This window comes from Lacerta agilis, chromosome 1, assembly GCF_009819535.1.
Source record: "Lacerta agilis isolate rLacAgi1 chromosome 1, rLacAgi1.pri, whole genome shotgun sequence".
Taxonomy (NCBI): Eukaryota; Metazoa; Chordata; class Lepidosauria; order Squamata; family Lacertidae; genus Lacerta; species Lacerta agilis.
This window is the reverse complement of record NC_046312.1, coordinates 29,457,676-29,474,305: the sequence shown is the minus strand read 5'-3', so window position 1 is coordinate 29,474,305 and position 16,630 is coordinate 29,457,676. Positions and strand designations below refer to the sequence as shown.

The window sequence follows — 16,630 nt, the reverse complement described above, 5'->3', positions numbered from 1 at the left end:
TGAGATAGAACTAGAAAATACTTTATTAGTCAAAAGCATCCCATAGGAGGAAGAGAGCAAACTCTGTAGTTTGTAGAGGTACCTGGAGGTCTTGAGCATCCCAAGGAAATTAAATAATCTAGGTTCTCATGTATGTCCTCCTATCAATTTGGGTATCCTTTCTAGCCTGCAACAGGTGAATGGCACTGGTAGCAACAGGGGAAGTAGTCTTACAGTCAGCTTCTCTGTACAAAGGACTGTGAATCAGGCCCACTTTTTTTACCAAAGCTAATCATCATCCACTAATCTCAAGCAGTTGCCCTGCGAGAAGTATATACAATGTCAAGTGCTGCTATAAAGCATCAGGATTGAAACACATTATTATTATTATTATTATTATTATTATTATTATTATTATTATTATTATTTAGATCATTGGTTCTGGTCTGTTTGTTCTATGTGAGCTATATACTTACTCACATCATAGCTGTACAGTGAGAAACAGGCCTGAAAAGGTCAGACGAGAAGTCAGCTGCTGAATTTTTCCTGTGTCCATCCTATATATGCTCATTGGGGATTGATTTGCAATTTCTACTTGGGCTAAAGAGGCAAACAGTTTCTCAATTTAAGTTTAGAAATGTGTGTTGGAGGAGTTGGGCTACTGTTGAGAACAGCTACTGCAGCTACTGCAGAAATCTATTTATACATACTATGCAAAGAAAAATGGTATTCAACTATGTTGCAGTGTTTAGCCCTTGGAACCTAGAATAAGTAGACTAGGACCTAAGCAGCTCAGTGTGTATGACTCACATAGGAAGTACAGTGGCTGCTTCCAGGAAGGCTTAGCTGTTCCTGAAAGAAAAATGGGCTACGTATTATTGCCATCAAGTATTTTAGAATAAGGCTGAAGGGTAACTCCACTGTTCCAGAGCAATTCTCATGATGTGTGAAAGATTTCGTGGTACCTCTTAAAAAAGGGTAGTCAGGGTCACATTTTTTTAGTTGACATACACAGCTTCCAACAACAGTATTTCCCATCCTTACACTTACAACCACACACAGTGCACCCATCACCGTTGAACCAGTTCTGAAGATAGTGTTGTGTGCATATTTTGTGCCAGAAACCAGTCATATTTTACACACCTTGGCTTGCATGTTTTTCCAGCATACCTTGCATAGGAAGGTACCTCATCTACCTGTAGCGGTGAGCTGCCTCAGCTGGTGGAAGCCAAGCTACACCTTTGCATGGGCATCGCAATAGAACCAGCTAGCAGTGTTGCTAAAGATCGCACACAAGTGCTTGGTTGTGCTGAGAGTCTTTTATTTTAAAACGTTCATTGGCAAGAACATGGAAGATCCACAGAGAGCAATCACAAGAAGAGCCTTTTGCTCACTTCCCCTCTGCATAAGAGCTCATCTCCATTCTACGGAAGAAGCCAAGTGCAACATGCAAGCTGTGAACTATACAGATTGTAATCCAAGACTTCCGCCTAGGGTACTTAAGCAGAAAAGCACTGGTAAGCTGGGGATGGGGACAAGCAGGTATAGGAAGATGCTTCGAGGTTAAATTAGGGAGGAGACACAGCTGATAAGTGATAGAGTAGATACTGCTGTGGCACGAGGAACATTGCTGGAAAGCTCAACTGAACTGACGGGGAACAAGCAAGTAGAACGTAAGGGGGGGGGGAAGCTACCTTTGGCCATGTCTGATTTGGGGAAACTGATCATGTAGAGCAGGCATGTCCAACTCCCAAGAGACCGCGATCTACTCCCACTATAAAAAACTGGCAGTGATCTACCCATTGGATTGACCAAAATTGTTGAGGTTTTTTTTGGGAAGCCTTCACCAATCGACACCAGGGACACCCAAAGATCGTCCAGTTGGACATGCCAGATGTAGAGTAAGCTATGTTGAGAGCGTCAATAAAGGGCTTGATGTTTCGGTTCTGCAAACAAACCATACCTAGACAGTTCTGTTGGTAGAGCGTGAGGCTCTTAATCTCAGGGTTATGGGTTCCAGCCCCATGTTGGGCAAAAGTTTCCTGCCTTGCAGGGGGTTGGAACCCTTGTGGTCCTTTCCACCTCTACAATTCTGTGAATCTACTGCAGGGGTAGCCAACCTGATGCCTTCCAACTGTTCAGAATTGCCGTCCGGCATCATCTCTGACTTCTGTTCATGCTGATTGAGGATAGTGGGAGCTGGAGTTCAGCAAGATGTGGAAGGGAGGATGTTGGCTACATTAGCCTTACAAGATGCTCATAATCTTTGTTCATGCTTTGAAGGTTAACTCCAGCAGGCTAAATCTTCCAAAGCTGAATTTGATCCCTTTAGCTGCTATTGGCATATAGCTAGGAAGCAGAATAGGAGCAACTCAAAGCTGAAAAATTTACAGCCAAGCTCTGTGGATTTCCCCCTGAGGAACAGTGCTATTGGCACAACCCAGGTCCACAACCAGGCCCGTCTTAGAGGGATCGGCCGCCCTGGCGCAGCGATCCCTCGGCACCCCCAGCCTGCCGCCTCTCCACCCACCTCCCTCCCGCGCTGGCCGCCCCTCGGGAGGGGGGGTGGGCGAGCGGGGGATGAGGGGCGTGGCGTTGGAGCAGGCGCTCGCACGCCGGCGGGCGGAGGAGTGGCAGGCGGACGGGCTGAAGCCGGCCACCCTCGCCTCCCAGAGCCCCAGCTGGAGTGCTAGAAGGTTGCGCAAAGCCCCGCGCCGCTTCAGCGCTCCAGCTGGGGCTCCGGGAGGAGAGGGCGGGCGGCTTACAGCCCGCCCGCCGGCGCGCGAGTACCCGTCTGCCCGTGGGGGCGGGGGCGGGTTGGGGAGGGGGAGCCCGGTATGCCGGCGGGGGCGCCCCTGGGGTGCCCGGCGCTCTGGCGCGCTGCACCACCGGCCTCTTTGGATGAGACGGCTCTGTCCACAACACCCGGGATATGTATTTATTTATTCAGGAGGCAAATGCTTCTAGAAGGGTTTGGGTTTTCCATCTGGCAGGGACAAAATCCAGCAGTTAAAACAGCCGGGTGCTGCATTCTGGAAGCACAACTCCACACCATCCCCCAAATCACTTTGGTTCTTAGTATGCAACTAACTTGTTCCATTGGATGGTGCTGAAGAAAGGGTGTGCCTTGATCCTGTTCACTCCCTCTTTGCCAGAGCCTAAACGTTGCTTGGGATCATATTGCAGCAGCTGGGAAGAGAATGAGAGATAGTAGTTCAGACTCCAAATGCATATTATCACAGCCATCCTCCAATTCTAATGCTAACTGGGCAGCATTCTCACCTCAGAGACTAGGGAAGCAGCAGATTGGCTGAGCTTTTCTGGAAGATGAACCTTGGTGTGAGGATGAATCCCTGAGGGGTGATTCTGGGCTAAAGACTGTAAGCGATAAACAGCTATTAAAACCAGGCTTTCCTGCAGCAAAGGCTGCTAATGCTAAGGATAACGTTCTGAAAATAACCCAGTTTGCCCATGCCAACTAAGTAAACAGTAGACTCCATGGTGCAGTCGATCCATGTCAACAAAATTTACACTTTGCATCAAAGAAGGGAGAGATAACGAGGTTCAAACGCAGTTTGTCGTGCTCCTAGTCAACATCACTTTGTGTAGCACCACTCTCACCATTAGAACGCTTTCTGATTTCCTAATACTGGTTTAATATTAAACTAGATATGACAGTTTTAGCTACTCACAGTTCCACTCAGTAACTCGTAGAGCAGCGCCCCAAAGCTCCACCAGTCGCAAGCTTCGGTCAGCTCAGAAATTCCACCCACCTCTGCAGAGAAAAGAGCGTGAGTTACAGCAGCAGAAAGACCATGCCAGAAGCCCTTATCTCCTGTAACCACCTGGGCAAGAGGCTTTAAAAGGACTAGTCACAAAGAGGGGTGTCTCAGATCAGCTTGCTAGTTTTATTGCATTTAAGAGCATTTATAAACCACTTAATAGCCAAACATTTCTGAGTGGGATATAATATAAAAGCAGTATTATTAAAAAAATACAACCTAACACCAATAAAACAGCATAAAATGACTTAAAAGCATAAGGAAAAATAAATTAGGGTTGATATTTCTTTCCTCTTGCCCCCATCTGTAGAGGTCAAGGGAAGAGCAAATGTCTTCATTACCTGGAGCACAGTATAGGTCTTCCAGCGCCTCATTGCAACACTGTGGTTCCACCTCGGTCCACTGGCCAAAGTATGTGAGATGGATCTGACCTATGAACGCACAGAAATGGCAAGAGCAGTTATGCAAAGCCAAGAAAAACAGGAGGCATCAGAAGCCCCGTCACCTTTCTGAACACTGACACATCACCATTTGAGTTGCAAATTTCAAAAACTGCCCTCGGGTTTAAGTCTTGGGCACCTGTTTTATTAAATGACAATATGTGCTGTCTACTCACAGCTCCCCTGTAAGCCAAAGGAAATAAACAGGAAATCTAAACAAACATAGTTCAAGTGATGTTATTTAGCAAAACCAAAATGTTGATTATGGGACTGAGCTGAGATACAGACCTGAGGACAGGGAAGCTTTTCTCGCAGTACAGAAAAATGACATGCTCAGCTGGTAAAGCACAAGACTTAATCTCAGGGTCATGGGTTTGAGCCCACTGCACAAAGTTTACTGCATTGCAGGGGGTTGGACTAGATGACCCTCATGGTCCCTTCTAACTTGGATTCTAAGTTCATTCTCTCTTCATCTGTCCCCCCACAAGTGTATGTGAGAGTGTGTTTTGGTCTTAACCACTTTCCTCTGAGGGAGTTTGGCTCTGGGACTGTGCTTTCCCTGCCCCTCACAATAGTGATTGTTATTTGTTTTTCTGTAATCTCACAAAACATAAGGGCAAGGGAGAGGGGAGCTGGAACGTTTTCCAAATGAAACCAAATGCTCCAGCTACCAAATACGACAGACTAGTTTTTTCATTCGGCCCCTTCTTGGGAGAAAACTTACCAGTATCATCCAGCAGTAGGTTTCGTGGGTTGAGGTCCTGGCATAGGATCCCCTGCTGGTGGAGACCCTCCAAAGCCAAAACCAGTTCAGCTGCCCAAAGTTGGATCTGGTCCTCACTTACATCCCAGGCCCCAAGGCTGTCCCTGTGCATAGCCTGGTGTGCTGCAAACCCATACTGCCTTGGCGCTAGCTGGTTTTTGTGCTGTTTATGCTCAGTAGTCACCTCTTCCTGCAAAAGGCTCCCTTCTTTCATTTGTGTCACATTCCATTGGTTCTCCTGACCACACGGGTTCTGCTGAAGAATTCCAGGACGCACCTGTCTTTGGCTAGCTGGAGAATGCACAAGCTGTGCTATTTGGCGACATGGAACTTCTGTTTTTGACACGCATCCTCTTCCTGTCTCCGAGACACGTTGGCTAGATCTCTCGCCTGCATCTGGTTTTGGCTCCTGCTTTGTGGTAGCTCTCTCAGATATGCTGCTGATGCTATCAGTTCTGATAAGTGAGTCACACGACCGGAAAGTCAGCCTCTGGTTGACCAAACAGCGATGCCCCCAGTGTGCTGGTTTTAAATTAGATTGTGTAGTATCAGACAAAGTGTGTGTTGCATTTAAATGCTTCCCTCCAATAGTGCCCCATGGTCCAACCGCAGGTCCAACATGCCACTTCTCATTAGTTGACGTTCTCACATGCATATGGTCAAGGGACTTCTTCCGAGGCAACGAGTGGTCACCACTTCTGAACAGATCGCGATTTACAACAGTAGGGATCTGGCTAGCACTGTTCTCAGGGTAGAAATTGCAGCTCTGCTGGGACACAGAATCGGCTTCTTGAGGGTTTCCTGTGACCCCCTCCTCACTGGTGTGACTCAAGACCATGCTGAGCTTTGCATTCAATGTATTGGAGATGCTGGGAGATTTATGATGGAAACAATTCTGTGAGCGAAGATGGGACCAGAGGGTCCCCCCTGTGGGAAAAAGGAAGAAGGGCTTCTCAGAAACATGCCAACTCCAGTTCCCCAACAGCTGTGCCTCCTCTTCCATTATCCCTTCTACTACAGTGCCTGCTAGCCTGATACCAGGCCGCAGAGAACAAGAGGGTTGAGAGGACAGAAAGAAGGCAAAATGGTTCAGTTGATCTCTTATTGAACCAGCTCTGTTGGGAGGACCAGGCAGCAAGCTTTCAAAGTGCACAGAGCATCTTTTCCCCCAAAGCAGGATTAACAAAAGCTTAAGTGTTCCCAATTTTATTCCTACCTGAAGAAAAATGAAGTGCAATTCGAAAGGCTGCTAACCTACTATATCTCTGCAGTCAGGCCGGCAGAGGTATTAGCTAAATTCAGAATGCACAGGATAACTATTCTTCAAACAACTCTCAGAGGAAGAAGCAACCAAAAGTTTCTGGCAAGATAATTTCTCGGATGCCACATGCCCAAAAGTTTCCCACCCACCTCAGGTTAAGAAGGACAGAGTGGATGACCTGCAACCATAAACATGTGTAACCAGCTGCTATAGGGTGACTAATCTACAAACCACAAAGCCAGCTGGGATTTAATGGAGAATGGTAGAAAAGAAATCACACAAAAAAACCAAACTGGATGGTTCCAATGTTACATTTCTGTAACTTGCAGAAATGCTGTGGGGGAAACCTAAAAATCCTGTACTAACTAAATTTAGCAACAAACGTAAAACTCAAGCACTCAAAAGATTTACCCCAGGTGAGGCTGGGAAATAGGAGTGGGGAAATGGCAAATCCTTTAACACTCACCTTTCACATGTTCCAGGTGGAGGAAGACAGAGTCCTCACTTACAGAGTAGCACAGCAATTCAACCATAAAGGGGATTCCATGTGGGATGATTGTCTGCCTTTCACGGGTCTCCACGTGGGATTTGGGGAGGCTCTGGAAGGGAACACACAACCAAGAGATGTCGGTTGGCTGTCTGAATGCCGTTTGGCCAGAAGAGCCCAGCAGCCTCTTCCAGTGTGGCAAAGGCCCCCTTACCACCTACTGCTTAATAGAACACAGTTGGAAACTAATCTGTAAAAGTCTAAAGCGTGTAGAATGTACAGGAGCCCTGCATGTTTTCCATTTAAGTACTCTGGAGCAGCAAATGATTAGCTGACAAAATACGTTGGGTGCATTTTTCTATAGACTCTGTGCCTTTCCAACATTGGACCTGTACCCGAATTAGGCAGTTCATTTTTGCTGAAGAATTTCATTGTTGCCCCCAAATACCTCTGGTTTTATTTGCAAGTGATTCCATACTGGAAAACTTTGAATTGAAAGGCAGGGCATGCTTTAGATACATTAAAAGTGCTTGTTATTTCAGGTATTAATAAATTACTTCAAAATTCTTAAGTGTTGTTTAAAAGAAAACCCACATATACAATAATAATAAGAATTAAAACTGATCCTGGAAATAGAAAATTGCCTGCTGAAATAGGAAAGTAATTGTCAAGCACCAAAATTCAGCATGGGACACCCTTTTACTGCAGCCAAGGTTCCCCCCTTCTTTCTTAGTATTCCTTTGGTGCAAGTGCTTCTGCAGCTCAGGAAGAGCCAGGGGACCAGTAGCGGCCTGATGCTATAAAGAGGCATTGGTCAAGCAACTTCTCAACAGTAAACAGAAGGGGGTGGCAGATAAATGCAGTCTGTGGAGAAAAGGCTCTGCTATCTTGCCCTCCATTTAGCCTGAGTGAGGCAAGCACATATTCCAGCTGGGCTGGCAGGTAGAAGGAGAATTCCCAGTAATTTCCACCAGTGATAACGATCTTCACCTGCCCACATCAGGTGCTTACATCTCCTCAGCTCCCAAAAAGGGGTTACACTAGTTACCTGATTGGCTGAAAGAGTGCCAGATGTCACTCAGCCCAACATGGGGTGGAAGCCTTTAAAAAAGGGACTAGTAAAATAGTCCCTTTGTCCCTCACATTCCATCATGAGTTCCCTCACCACCTCAGGTTTCACCGTCCATTTGGATAACCCTGTAACTGAGCACCTATGCTTTGTTACTTGTGAGGAGTCCAGAAACCTGCTTGTAAGTAACTAGGTCAGCATAGATACATTTGAGCTAAAGGGCTCCTATTATTTCCCAATCTGCTTTGTCCTCCTGTCTTCATTTTTATTCCTAATAAAGCTTTGCTGCTGGAGTCTGAAATGTGTTAACACCAAACCCAAAGATTCTCAGCAGTTTGCGATTTTACGCACAAGTCTTTGATTCATAAATAGGCTGCCAATTCTTTCATTTAGATATTAATATAATTTAAAGCAGCACTAAAATAGCATGTATTTGAACGTGTGAGAGAAGAATAAGCTTTGTTCTTCTAAAAGGAGAAGAGGGCTAGTGGTGGATTTGTAAAAGGAATTCCTCAATAGAAAAGGACATGAGCAAAGCATCACAAATTGGACAGCAGAGAGAGATCTAGGCAATAACCTCACAGATACTAGAGAGAGAACAAGGTTGAGCCTGGGAGGGCTTTTTCAAGGCTTGGTTGGTTCTCCAGTAACACCATGTCTAAGATTGCCAAAGGGAAGGGAAATAGAGGAAAGGAAGGGAGTCAGAGGAAGGCGATGTACATACCTTCAGTATAAATGTTCCCCCAGTAGCGGGGTCCTGCACTATCTGTACCTACAAGCAACAAAAGCACAAGTTAACCACAACAGTGCAATGGTCTGCCTGGTACCCATATGAACCTCAAGGTTTTAGAGTTGGGGAGAATCTTTCTTTATTCTCTCAGGTATTTTAAATCAGTGTTGTTGTTTCTAATTTCCTGCAGTTTTCAGAGCTTCAGTTGCATGTGTGTGTGTGTGGCGTCACTGTTGTCTCATAGTACTGCTCCTTTTAGTTTTGCTTGTTGTTGTTTTACATGATGAAAATTTGTCTGATGAGGCCCAGTAAAAATATGATTGACAAACCAGCAGAATCCTGAAGCAGCTAAAGACTGGATTTCATAGGCTGGAGCCAACTCAATTTGCTGCATGAAGTCATGAGGGTGCTCTAACACAAGGATAAGGAACTTTAGGCCCTTCAGATGCTGTTGGACTACAGCTGCCCTCAGCCCCAACCAACATGGCCAATGGCCCAGCACTGCAGCAACATCGGGGGCAGGGGGAAGAACCAGGTTGCGGAAGGCTGGATTAATCTTTAAGGTGCCCAGGCTTCTTTGGGCTTTTACTACAATTGCCCGACATGGTTACTCTTCTAGAACACCATCTCAGGTGCAACTAGTTACCTTGTCAATTATTCCTACAACCTTACAGTGTCTCAGGTTCTCCACTGGTGCACTGAGTGTCCTAATTGGCCGAAAGCGAAGGCTGCTGTAACCCTGTCAATCAATGAAAAATTGAGAAATGTCTTAGTTTGAGAAAGTATGTGGAGTGGAACAAAGGAGACAGTAACAGTACTTGGTGGTTTTTTGTTTTTTAAACTGCTGGGAATCTAGCTGCATGTCCCCTATTCCCCGTCCCCCTAAAAATAAAAATTCTCACTGTTTCAGTGGAGCTTCCATTTCCCAGATTTCGTTGCAGATGGCAGTTGAAGATCTCTTCAGCACGTTTCAAGTACTGGGTGATCTTCCTCTTCACAGCTTCACGGCGCTCCTTATTAGGATCCACTGCATTAGAGTCATGGGCATTACTCATTCTTAGCTCTCATTTTATGTAGTTCTTCTTAGATCCTCAGCTCTTCCTGACATCACAACATGCCTGGCCCAATAGCCAAGGCTGTGTGTTCTCCACACTTATAAAAAGCTAGATATTCTGCACCCACAAGCAATCTAAATTCTGTGCCACAAAAAATGAATTCTGTGACATTTATAAATGCGCAATAAGAAATTACTTGAACGTAAGGGTTAAAAAAGAATGGGATTGTTTTAAAAATTATTTGTGTAAACATGGTTCCCAAATCAAAACTTGGATGTGCCTAGAGTAAATTTCACAAAATAGAAGACAATTAGAGGAGATATTCTATATAAATAGAAGGTTGAAAGTATATTAGAACACAGTACAAAAGAAAATGAAATAAAGAGAGACGATGAAGCTGTAGAGGAAAGTCAGTTATGTAGAAGATATGAGCATGTATAGAAGAATAAGTAGGCCAGTGTTTTTCAACCTTTTTTGGGCAAAGGCACACTTGTTTCATGAAAAAAATCACGAGGCACACCACCATTAGATAACAATAATAGTAGTAGTAATAATAAAAATGATAATTCTTCTCATGTCTGAATTGAGCATGGGAAGATGGCGCACCTTGCCCCGCCCCCACCAGGCTAATAATAATAAATAACAACTATAGTACTAGTCAGGACTCTCCCCCCAGCCACAGGAACTCAGTTCTGGCACCTCTCAGGTGGGCGCCTTCGCCATTATAAGAGAATGAGGGAAGGCGTCCGTGATGAGTTCCAGGCTCCAGCACCTCTTTTTCTAGAAAAATAGCATTGGTAGCAGCGATGCCCCAATGCTAGGTAGGCAGCAGAGGTAGGAGGCGGTGTCGTAGCGGCGGCCGCCTCGCCCCGCACGGCCCACGGGGGTCAGCCAGTTGCTCCACTCGCGCAGTGCCCAGATGTTGGGCACGCAGCTCAGGTGTCGGCACAGCTGCAAGAAGCTGCCGGGCTGCCGCTGCACCCGCAGCCGCCACTCAGCCTGTCCCGAGGACGGCGGGAGGCGCTCAGCTGGCAGCAGGCGGGCCGGGCCCGCGGTGGTAGCGGCGGCGGCGGCATCAGCCACCGGGCCGGGCAGTACCAAGAGGACTCCGGCTTCTTCGAAGGCCTCGCGGATGGCTCAGAGGCGGAAGGCCACGTCTCCCGGCAGCGGCGAGCCCAGCTCCGGGCGCTCGGCGAAGAGCGGCGCCCTCGGGCACTCGCCCCGCACCGAGCCCAGTCCGCAGCGCGGCCCGCCTGCCAGCAGCTGCAGTCAGTCGGACGAGAAGTCGGCCGCGTCCGCCACGCCGCCCGCGAAGACGTGAGCACTGGGCAGGAAGGCCCTCCACGGGCTCCGCCACAGGAGGAGCAGCTCATAGTCAAAGGCGCCCGCCGCCGCCGTGGGCCGAGGGGGAGACGCGCCCAGCCCACCTGCCGCTAGCAGCAGCGTCGCCACCTCCCGCCAGTGCCGCAACCGCCAGCCCATGTTTTCCCACGGAACACCAGGCAACATCTCGCGGCACACTAGTGTGCCGCGGAACAGTGGTTGAAAAACACTGAAGTAGGCTATGTACGTTTATGTAAAGAACAGATGACATTTATCTGTAAATTATAAATTGCTCTCTCTCTCTCTCTCTCTCTCTCTCTCTATATATATATATATATTCACATAATTTGTATGATTTCACATCTTTTTTTGCAAAAAAAAAAAAATCATCTAACGTTATCCATGCACCTTTCATGCTTCTATGCTCCACCTACCCCAGGGTCCAGTGGTGGCCCTTATAGTCTCAAATTCCAGCAGCACCCTGTGTGATGTCTAATATTGCCCCACAACCACCACCTCTGGCCTTTCATTGAACATCATACCTGCGGCGCCCCCTGCTGCACCCTCGAGGCTCCACACCCAGTACAAATGAACTGGTCACACTCCCCTAAATCCGCTTCAGCCAGGATCCCTACATCTTTCACAACCCACCCACTCCACTTCCCCAACATACCCTGAACCCCGTTGAGCAGCACATCCACGCCATTCTTGTAATGGTTGAAAGCTTCTTCATAGTCCTCGCTCACATCCCGTTCCAAGGCCAGGCGGATCTGCTTAGCCGCATCCACCAGGTAGTCACGCTTCCCAGTTCCGTGCGTGTCAATGGCCCCTGGCGCAACCCGGCTTCGGATTTGCTCAAGATATACTCGGGCCTGGGAGAAGGCTCGAGTACAGGATTCGGAATCCATGCCCAAACCGTTGCTCAGGGGGTCACTCTGCGTAAAAATTGGCCATTCTCAATGAATCCTCACCAGCCTACTTCCTGTAATGCTTGAGACAAAAGCAGAATTAGAGGTAGAGAAAAAGGAAGGGTGAATGAGAAGGTTAGGGAAGGGAGAAGATTGGGGGTGGGGGGTGGGGTGGGGGTGGGTGCAAAGGGCTACAAACTGGAGCTGGAAAGTGCCAGAACTCAAAAGAGTGGAAAGAGTTTGCAAGCGATACAGTCTCTGCAGGAGGGCTGTCACCTAATGAGAGTTGCCTAAGTATGAGAGTTTAAAGTATTTTGTCAAGGACTAAACACTTGCTTAATCCCTTTTAACCAGGCCTTTGGCTGAGCTGATCAACATCCTATATCCTTTTAAATCGTGGCCCTTTTGGGGGGTGGTATTATTGGGTTATTGTTTTTATTTTGATTTAATATATTGCGATCTTTTTTGTGAACTGCCCTGAGGGCGGTATATAAATTCAATAAATAATAATTACAAATACAACCATAACAAAATAAAAAATTCTTTCCAGTAGCACCTTAGAGACTAACTAAGTTTGTTCTTGGTATGAGCTTTCGTGTGCATGCACACTTCTTCAGATACTGGTGCTACTGGAAAGAATTTTTTATTTTGTTTTGACTATGGCAGACCAACACGGCTACCCACCTGTAAATACAACCATGGTATTGAATAAAAGGCACATGCTCATGTCGCAGTAAGCGCCCTCTTAGAAGAGGTTTTTCCCTCCTCCTGTAACAGAAGGCTCTTCTGAAATGTGCCAACCACCTGTTGTTTCTATAAGTACATAGCACTCAATACAATTACCTTAAAAAAAAAAGAATCTAACAGTTTAAATGGATTATTCAGACCACATCCACCAACCCAAGGCTGCAACCCTGCTTTTGCACAGGCCAGGCATTGGGAAGCAATAGATAGGTGGGATTAAGGTTCACAATAATCTGCACCGTTTTTCTGCCAGCAAAACCCAAGAGGCTGTTTCTAAGCTGCTGTTCCTCTCGGAGGCGAACAGACCGGAAACAAAACGGCGGGTGCTAACGGTATGCCACTGGCTGCATGTTTAGCCTCTGGGCCTTTTGAGGCTTAGGCCAGGCGGAGCCACAGGCCCCGGAGGAGCTGCACAGACTCAGACGCCGGACGAGCCACACGGCCAGGACAAGGCTCCCCATTCTCCCTCCCTCGCTAATAAAACTACCAGTGCTGGCACAGCCTCAGCTTGGAGAGGGACAGGAGAAGGGTCGGAACAGGAATCCGAGAAGCCTTGAAGCAAGGTGCTGTGTTGCTAAGAGGGCCATTGTGTGCGGGCATCTGCTGCCGGCCTTAGAAGGGGGGGAAGGCCTCACTAGGGAGATGCGCCCCCCACGCCACCCCCGCCATGGTTGTAGCCAGGATTTTTATTAGGGGGCAGGACTTTTTGTTAGGGGGGGGGCAGAACCGACGTGATTGGACAGTTAAGTATTTGTATTGTTTTCCTCGATTTGGAGGGGGTGCAGCTGCCCCCCCCTGACGGTTAAGGAAGCAGGTGGTGCAAAAGATAAGATGGAGGGGGGGCGAACCTGGCCTAACCCCACCCTCGCTCCCCCTTCTCGGCGAAGAACGCGCTGCAACAACCTGCCCGCATCTTTCCCCGGGCCCGGGTGTGTTTGTGTGTGTGACGTAGGCAAGGCACAGGTACCTGCGGGGAAGGGGCATCCCGTACCTAAAGGAGTCGTGGTGCCCGAGATGCTCGTCGGAGCGGAGGGCGAGGCACAGAATCCCCGGCGGCGGCGGCGGCGGCGCCTCCTTCTCCTCCTTCCATCTCGGCTCGGGGATCCGGCTCGCCGGTGGAAGAGCCAGGTGTCGGAGGATGCAACTTGCGGGGGCTGTGTGGGTGGTCCGCGGTTGCGGCGATTGGCTGCGGATGAGCTCACTTAGCCGGCCTTTAGAATAAAGCACCAATCCTCGGGCAGCTGGCTCGAGAGCTGCCTCTTAAAGAGCCCGCGCCGAGGTCTGCAGAGCCAGGCTGCGGAGTCCAAAGCGAGGGGCGTGGGAAGAGTCGCGGGGGGGGGCGGGGGCGGAGGTCCCTTTAAAAGAGGGGCATGGGGGGGGAATGAAATTAAAACTGTTGGAAATGAAATTGGAAATGTTCCTTGGGATGCCATTTCCCCTAAATAAGTACGTGATTGTATACATGTATTCACTTTCGATCTCATTTCACTTTGTCCTCCTGGTTTTCGATAGGGTCAGAGGACTATGTCAATAAATTCTGCCCTGTTTTCAGAGTCAGTGTTGTGTTTTTACTCCGTGGTAACTACCTCAGTTCTCGTACACTTGCCATGCTATCCAAATTCCTGCGGGGAAAAGCCTAGTGTATTTGTGGAGGCGGGCAGGGTGGTGGTCAAATCCATGTTTCTGCTAAACCTCTCCGTGTGAAACTGAGCTGCTGGAAAGGCAATGCACCTATTCAAAAGCATTTATTCTTTTATCATTATTTCACATGACCCATGTTTTCGTCTGTGCCTTGAAGAGAAGGAGGGGAGGAGTTTGGATTTGATATCCCGCTTTATCACTACCCGAAGGAGTCTCAAAGCGGCTAACATTCTCCTTTCCCTTCCTCCCCCACAACAATCACTCTGTGAGGTGAGTGGGGCTGAGAGACTTCAAAGAAGTGTGACTAGCCCAAGCAAGGTCACCCAGCAGCTGCATGTGGAGGAGCGGAGACTCAAACCCAGTTCTACCGCTCTTAACCACTATACCACGCTGAGCACAAGAAGAAGCCTGCTGGGTCTTGGGCAATGGTCAATACAGTCCAGCATCCTGTTCTCATAATGGCCAGCCAGATGTGTGTAGGAAACCCACCAGCGCAGGAGCCCCCTCCCCCCATTTCTCTCCCCCCACATTTTTATTAGGCTTTTGGGGGCTGGGGTATGTGTGTGATGTGGCGAAAGTGGACAGACAGGTGTGTTTCTCCTGCTTTCAAAGTACTAGAGCCCAAGAAAGCTGAAAAATGTAAGATTCCTGGCAGATAAAAGTACATCATACAACACATGGTTAAAATGTGGAATTCGCTGCAAGATGTAGTGATAACCACCAAGCTGGATGGCTTTCAAAGGGGTTTAGAGAAGCTCATGGAAGTGACTTTGCTGATATTATCTGGCAGCACTAATGTGGGGCACTGAAATATTATCCAGAGCTGCAATTGTTAAGCAGAGGAAGCTTCAGTATCTCTGAGTAAATGGTTTAAAACGAGAACAACACATTGAGTACTCATCCAGATGGGGGAAAGATGCCAACTGGCTAAAAAAAGAGGACATTTGTCATAGATCCCTGGTTGCCATAATCCTAATCATTATATCCTCTATAACAGGCACGTCTAACAGGTAGATTGTGATCTACTAGCAGATCACTGGACGTCTATGGTAGATCAATGGGAGATCACTGGCTCCCTCCAAAGAAGCTCAACAACTTTGTCTCCCCTAAAAAAGCTCAAATTATTGCCTTGCACCCCCCCCAAACGGGGCTTTCCTCCTCCCTAAAATAACTTTGACCTGGACCCCTAAAAATGGGGGTAGATCACTGCCAGTTTTTAACTCTGTGAGTCGATCGCAGTCTCTTGGGAGTTGGCCACCCCTGCTCTATAAACCCCAGCATAGATGAAGGGGCTGCTTTCAAGCTTGGAGCCATCTAGTGAGCACTTGCAAAAATATGTTTGGGTGTACTGCATTCCAGTTAAACACTTCTTGTGATAACCAGTCGGCAGTCTCGGAAGAAAAAGATACTAAAGGAAGGCAGACAAGAACTGTGTTTAAACAGAGTCTTTCAGCTACCACATCAATATAATTATCTGGTTCCAGCTAGAAATTAAAATCTTGAAATATGGAATAGGATTAGTCTATCCCTTCTAGGAAGGATTGCAGCAATAAAAATGAATGTACTTCCAAGAATGTTATTTCTTTTTCAGACAATACCAATAATAGCAGGGAATGCATGCTTCAAAGAATGGCAAAAAGAAATCACAAGATTTATCTGGAATGGGGGAAAACCAAGGATAAAAAATAAGGTACTTACAGATGTGAAAGAGAGAGGTGGTTTCTCACGTCCAGATTTAAAATTGTATTATGAAGCTGCAACCCTAATATGGATCCGAGATTGGATCAAACTTGACAGAGAAGAGATACAGACTTGGAAGGACATAACAGGTTTGGATGGCATGCCTATCTATGGTATGGAAAAACAAAAATCCAAAAAGGATTCCACAATCATATAATAAGGAGAGCATTGTTCAAGGTGTGGGATAAATATAAAGACCTATTAGAACCTAAGACACCTTGGTGGTTATCACCTGTCGAGGCATTATCACTAAAAACACTGGAAACAAAGGGAGAATGGCTGACATATGGAGAATTGCTAGTAGAACAGGAAGGGAAATTAAAATTGAAAGAATATGATGAAATAAAGGAACATCTTCAAAGTTGGTTGCACCATAGATATCTAAAAGATATCTTCAAAGAGGAAAATAAGAAAGGTTTTCCATATACGGTTTCTAAATTCCAAAAGGAAGTAATAGAAGAGAACTCAAAATTACTAAAAAAAAGATGTACAGTATCCTGTTGGAATGGGAAACGAAAGATGAGGAAGTAGAATCAGTTATGATCAAATGGGCACAAGATATAGGCCACAATATACAATTCAAAGATTGGAAAGTAAATTTGAAATTTACGGACTGTATATTGTTAAAAGAAAATTATATGAAGATGATATACAGGTGGTATATCTCACTGGTGAAATTGGCTAAAATATATAAAAATGAACAGAGGG

At 46.9% G+C, this 16,630-nt stretch overlaps 1 protein-coding gene across 2 annotated transcripts; it reads right to left on the bottom strand.

Moving 5' to 3' along the window:
* Positions 1-2,910: 2,910 nt before the first annotated feature.
* On the bottom strand, positions 2,911-13,621 carry RPS6KL1 (ribosomal protein S6 kinase like 1). 2 transcript variants are annotated; one of them, XM_033142657.1, is made up of 11 exons: positions 13,533-13,621; positions 11,563-11,879; positions 9,414-9,538; positions 9,158-9,250; positions 8,506-8,553; positions 6,692-6,824; positions 4,926-5,891; positions 4,103-4,192; positions 3,672-3,754; positions 3,262-3,357; positions 2,911-3,168 (listed from the first exon to the last, which is right to left on the bottom strand). In XM_033142657.1, exons 2-11 carry the CDS (start codon positions 11,795-11,797, stop codon positions 3,055-3,057), a joined length of 1,983 nt encoding a protein of 660 aa, XP_032998548.1. In that variant the 5' UTR covers positions 11,798-11,879; positions 13,533-13,621; the 3' UTR covers positions 2,911-3,054. The 2 variants fall into 2 exon arrangements, with proteins under 2 accessions (XP_032998548.1, XP_032998549.1); XM_033142658.1 differs by having other exon boundaries at positions 11,563-11,871; positions 13,533-13,620.
* Between the last annotated feature and the right edge of the window lie 3,009 nt (positions 13,622-16,630).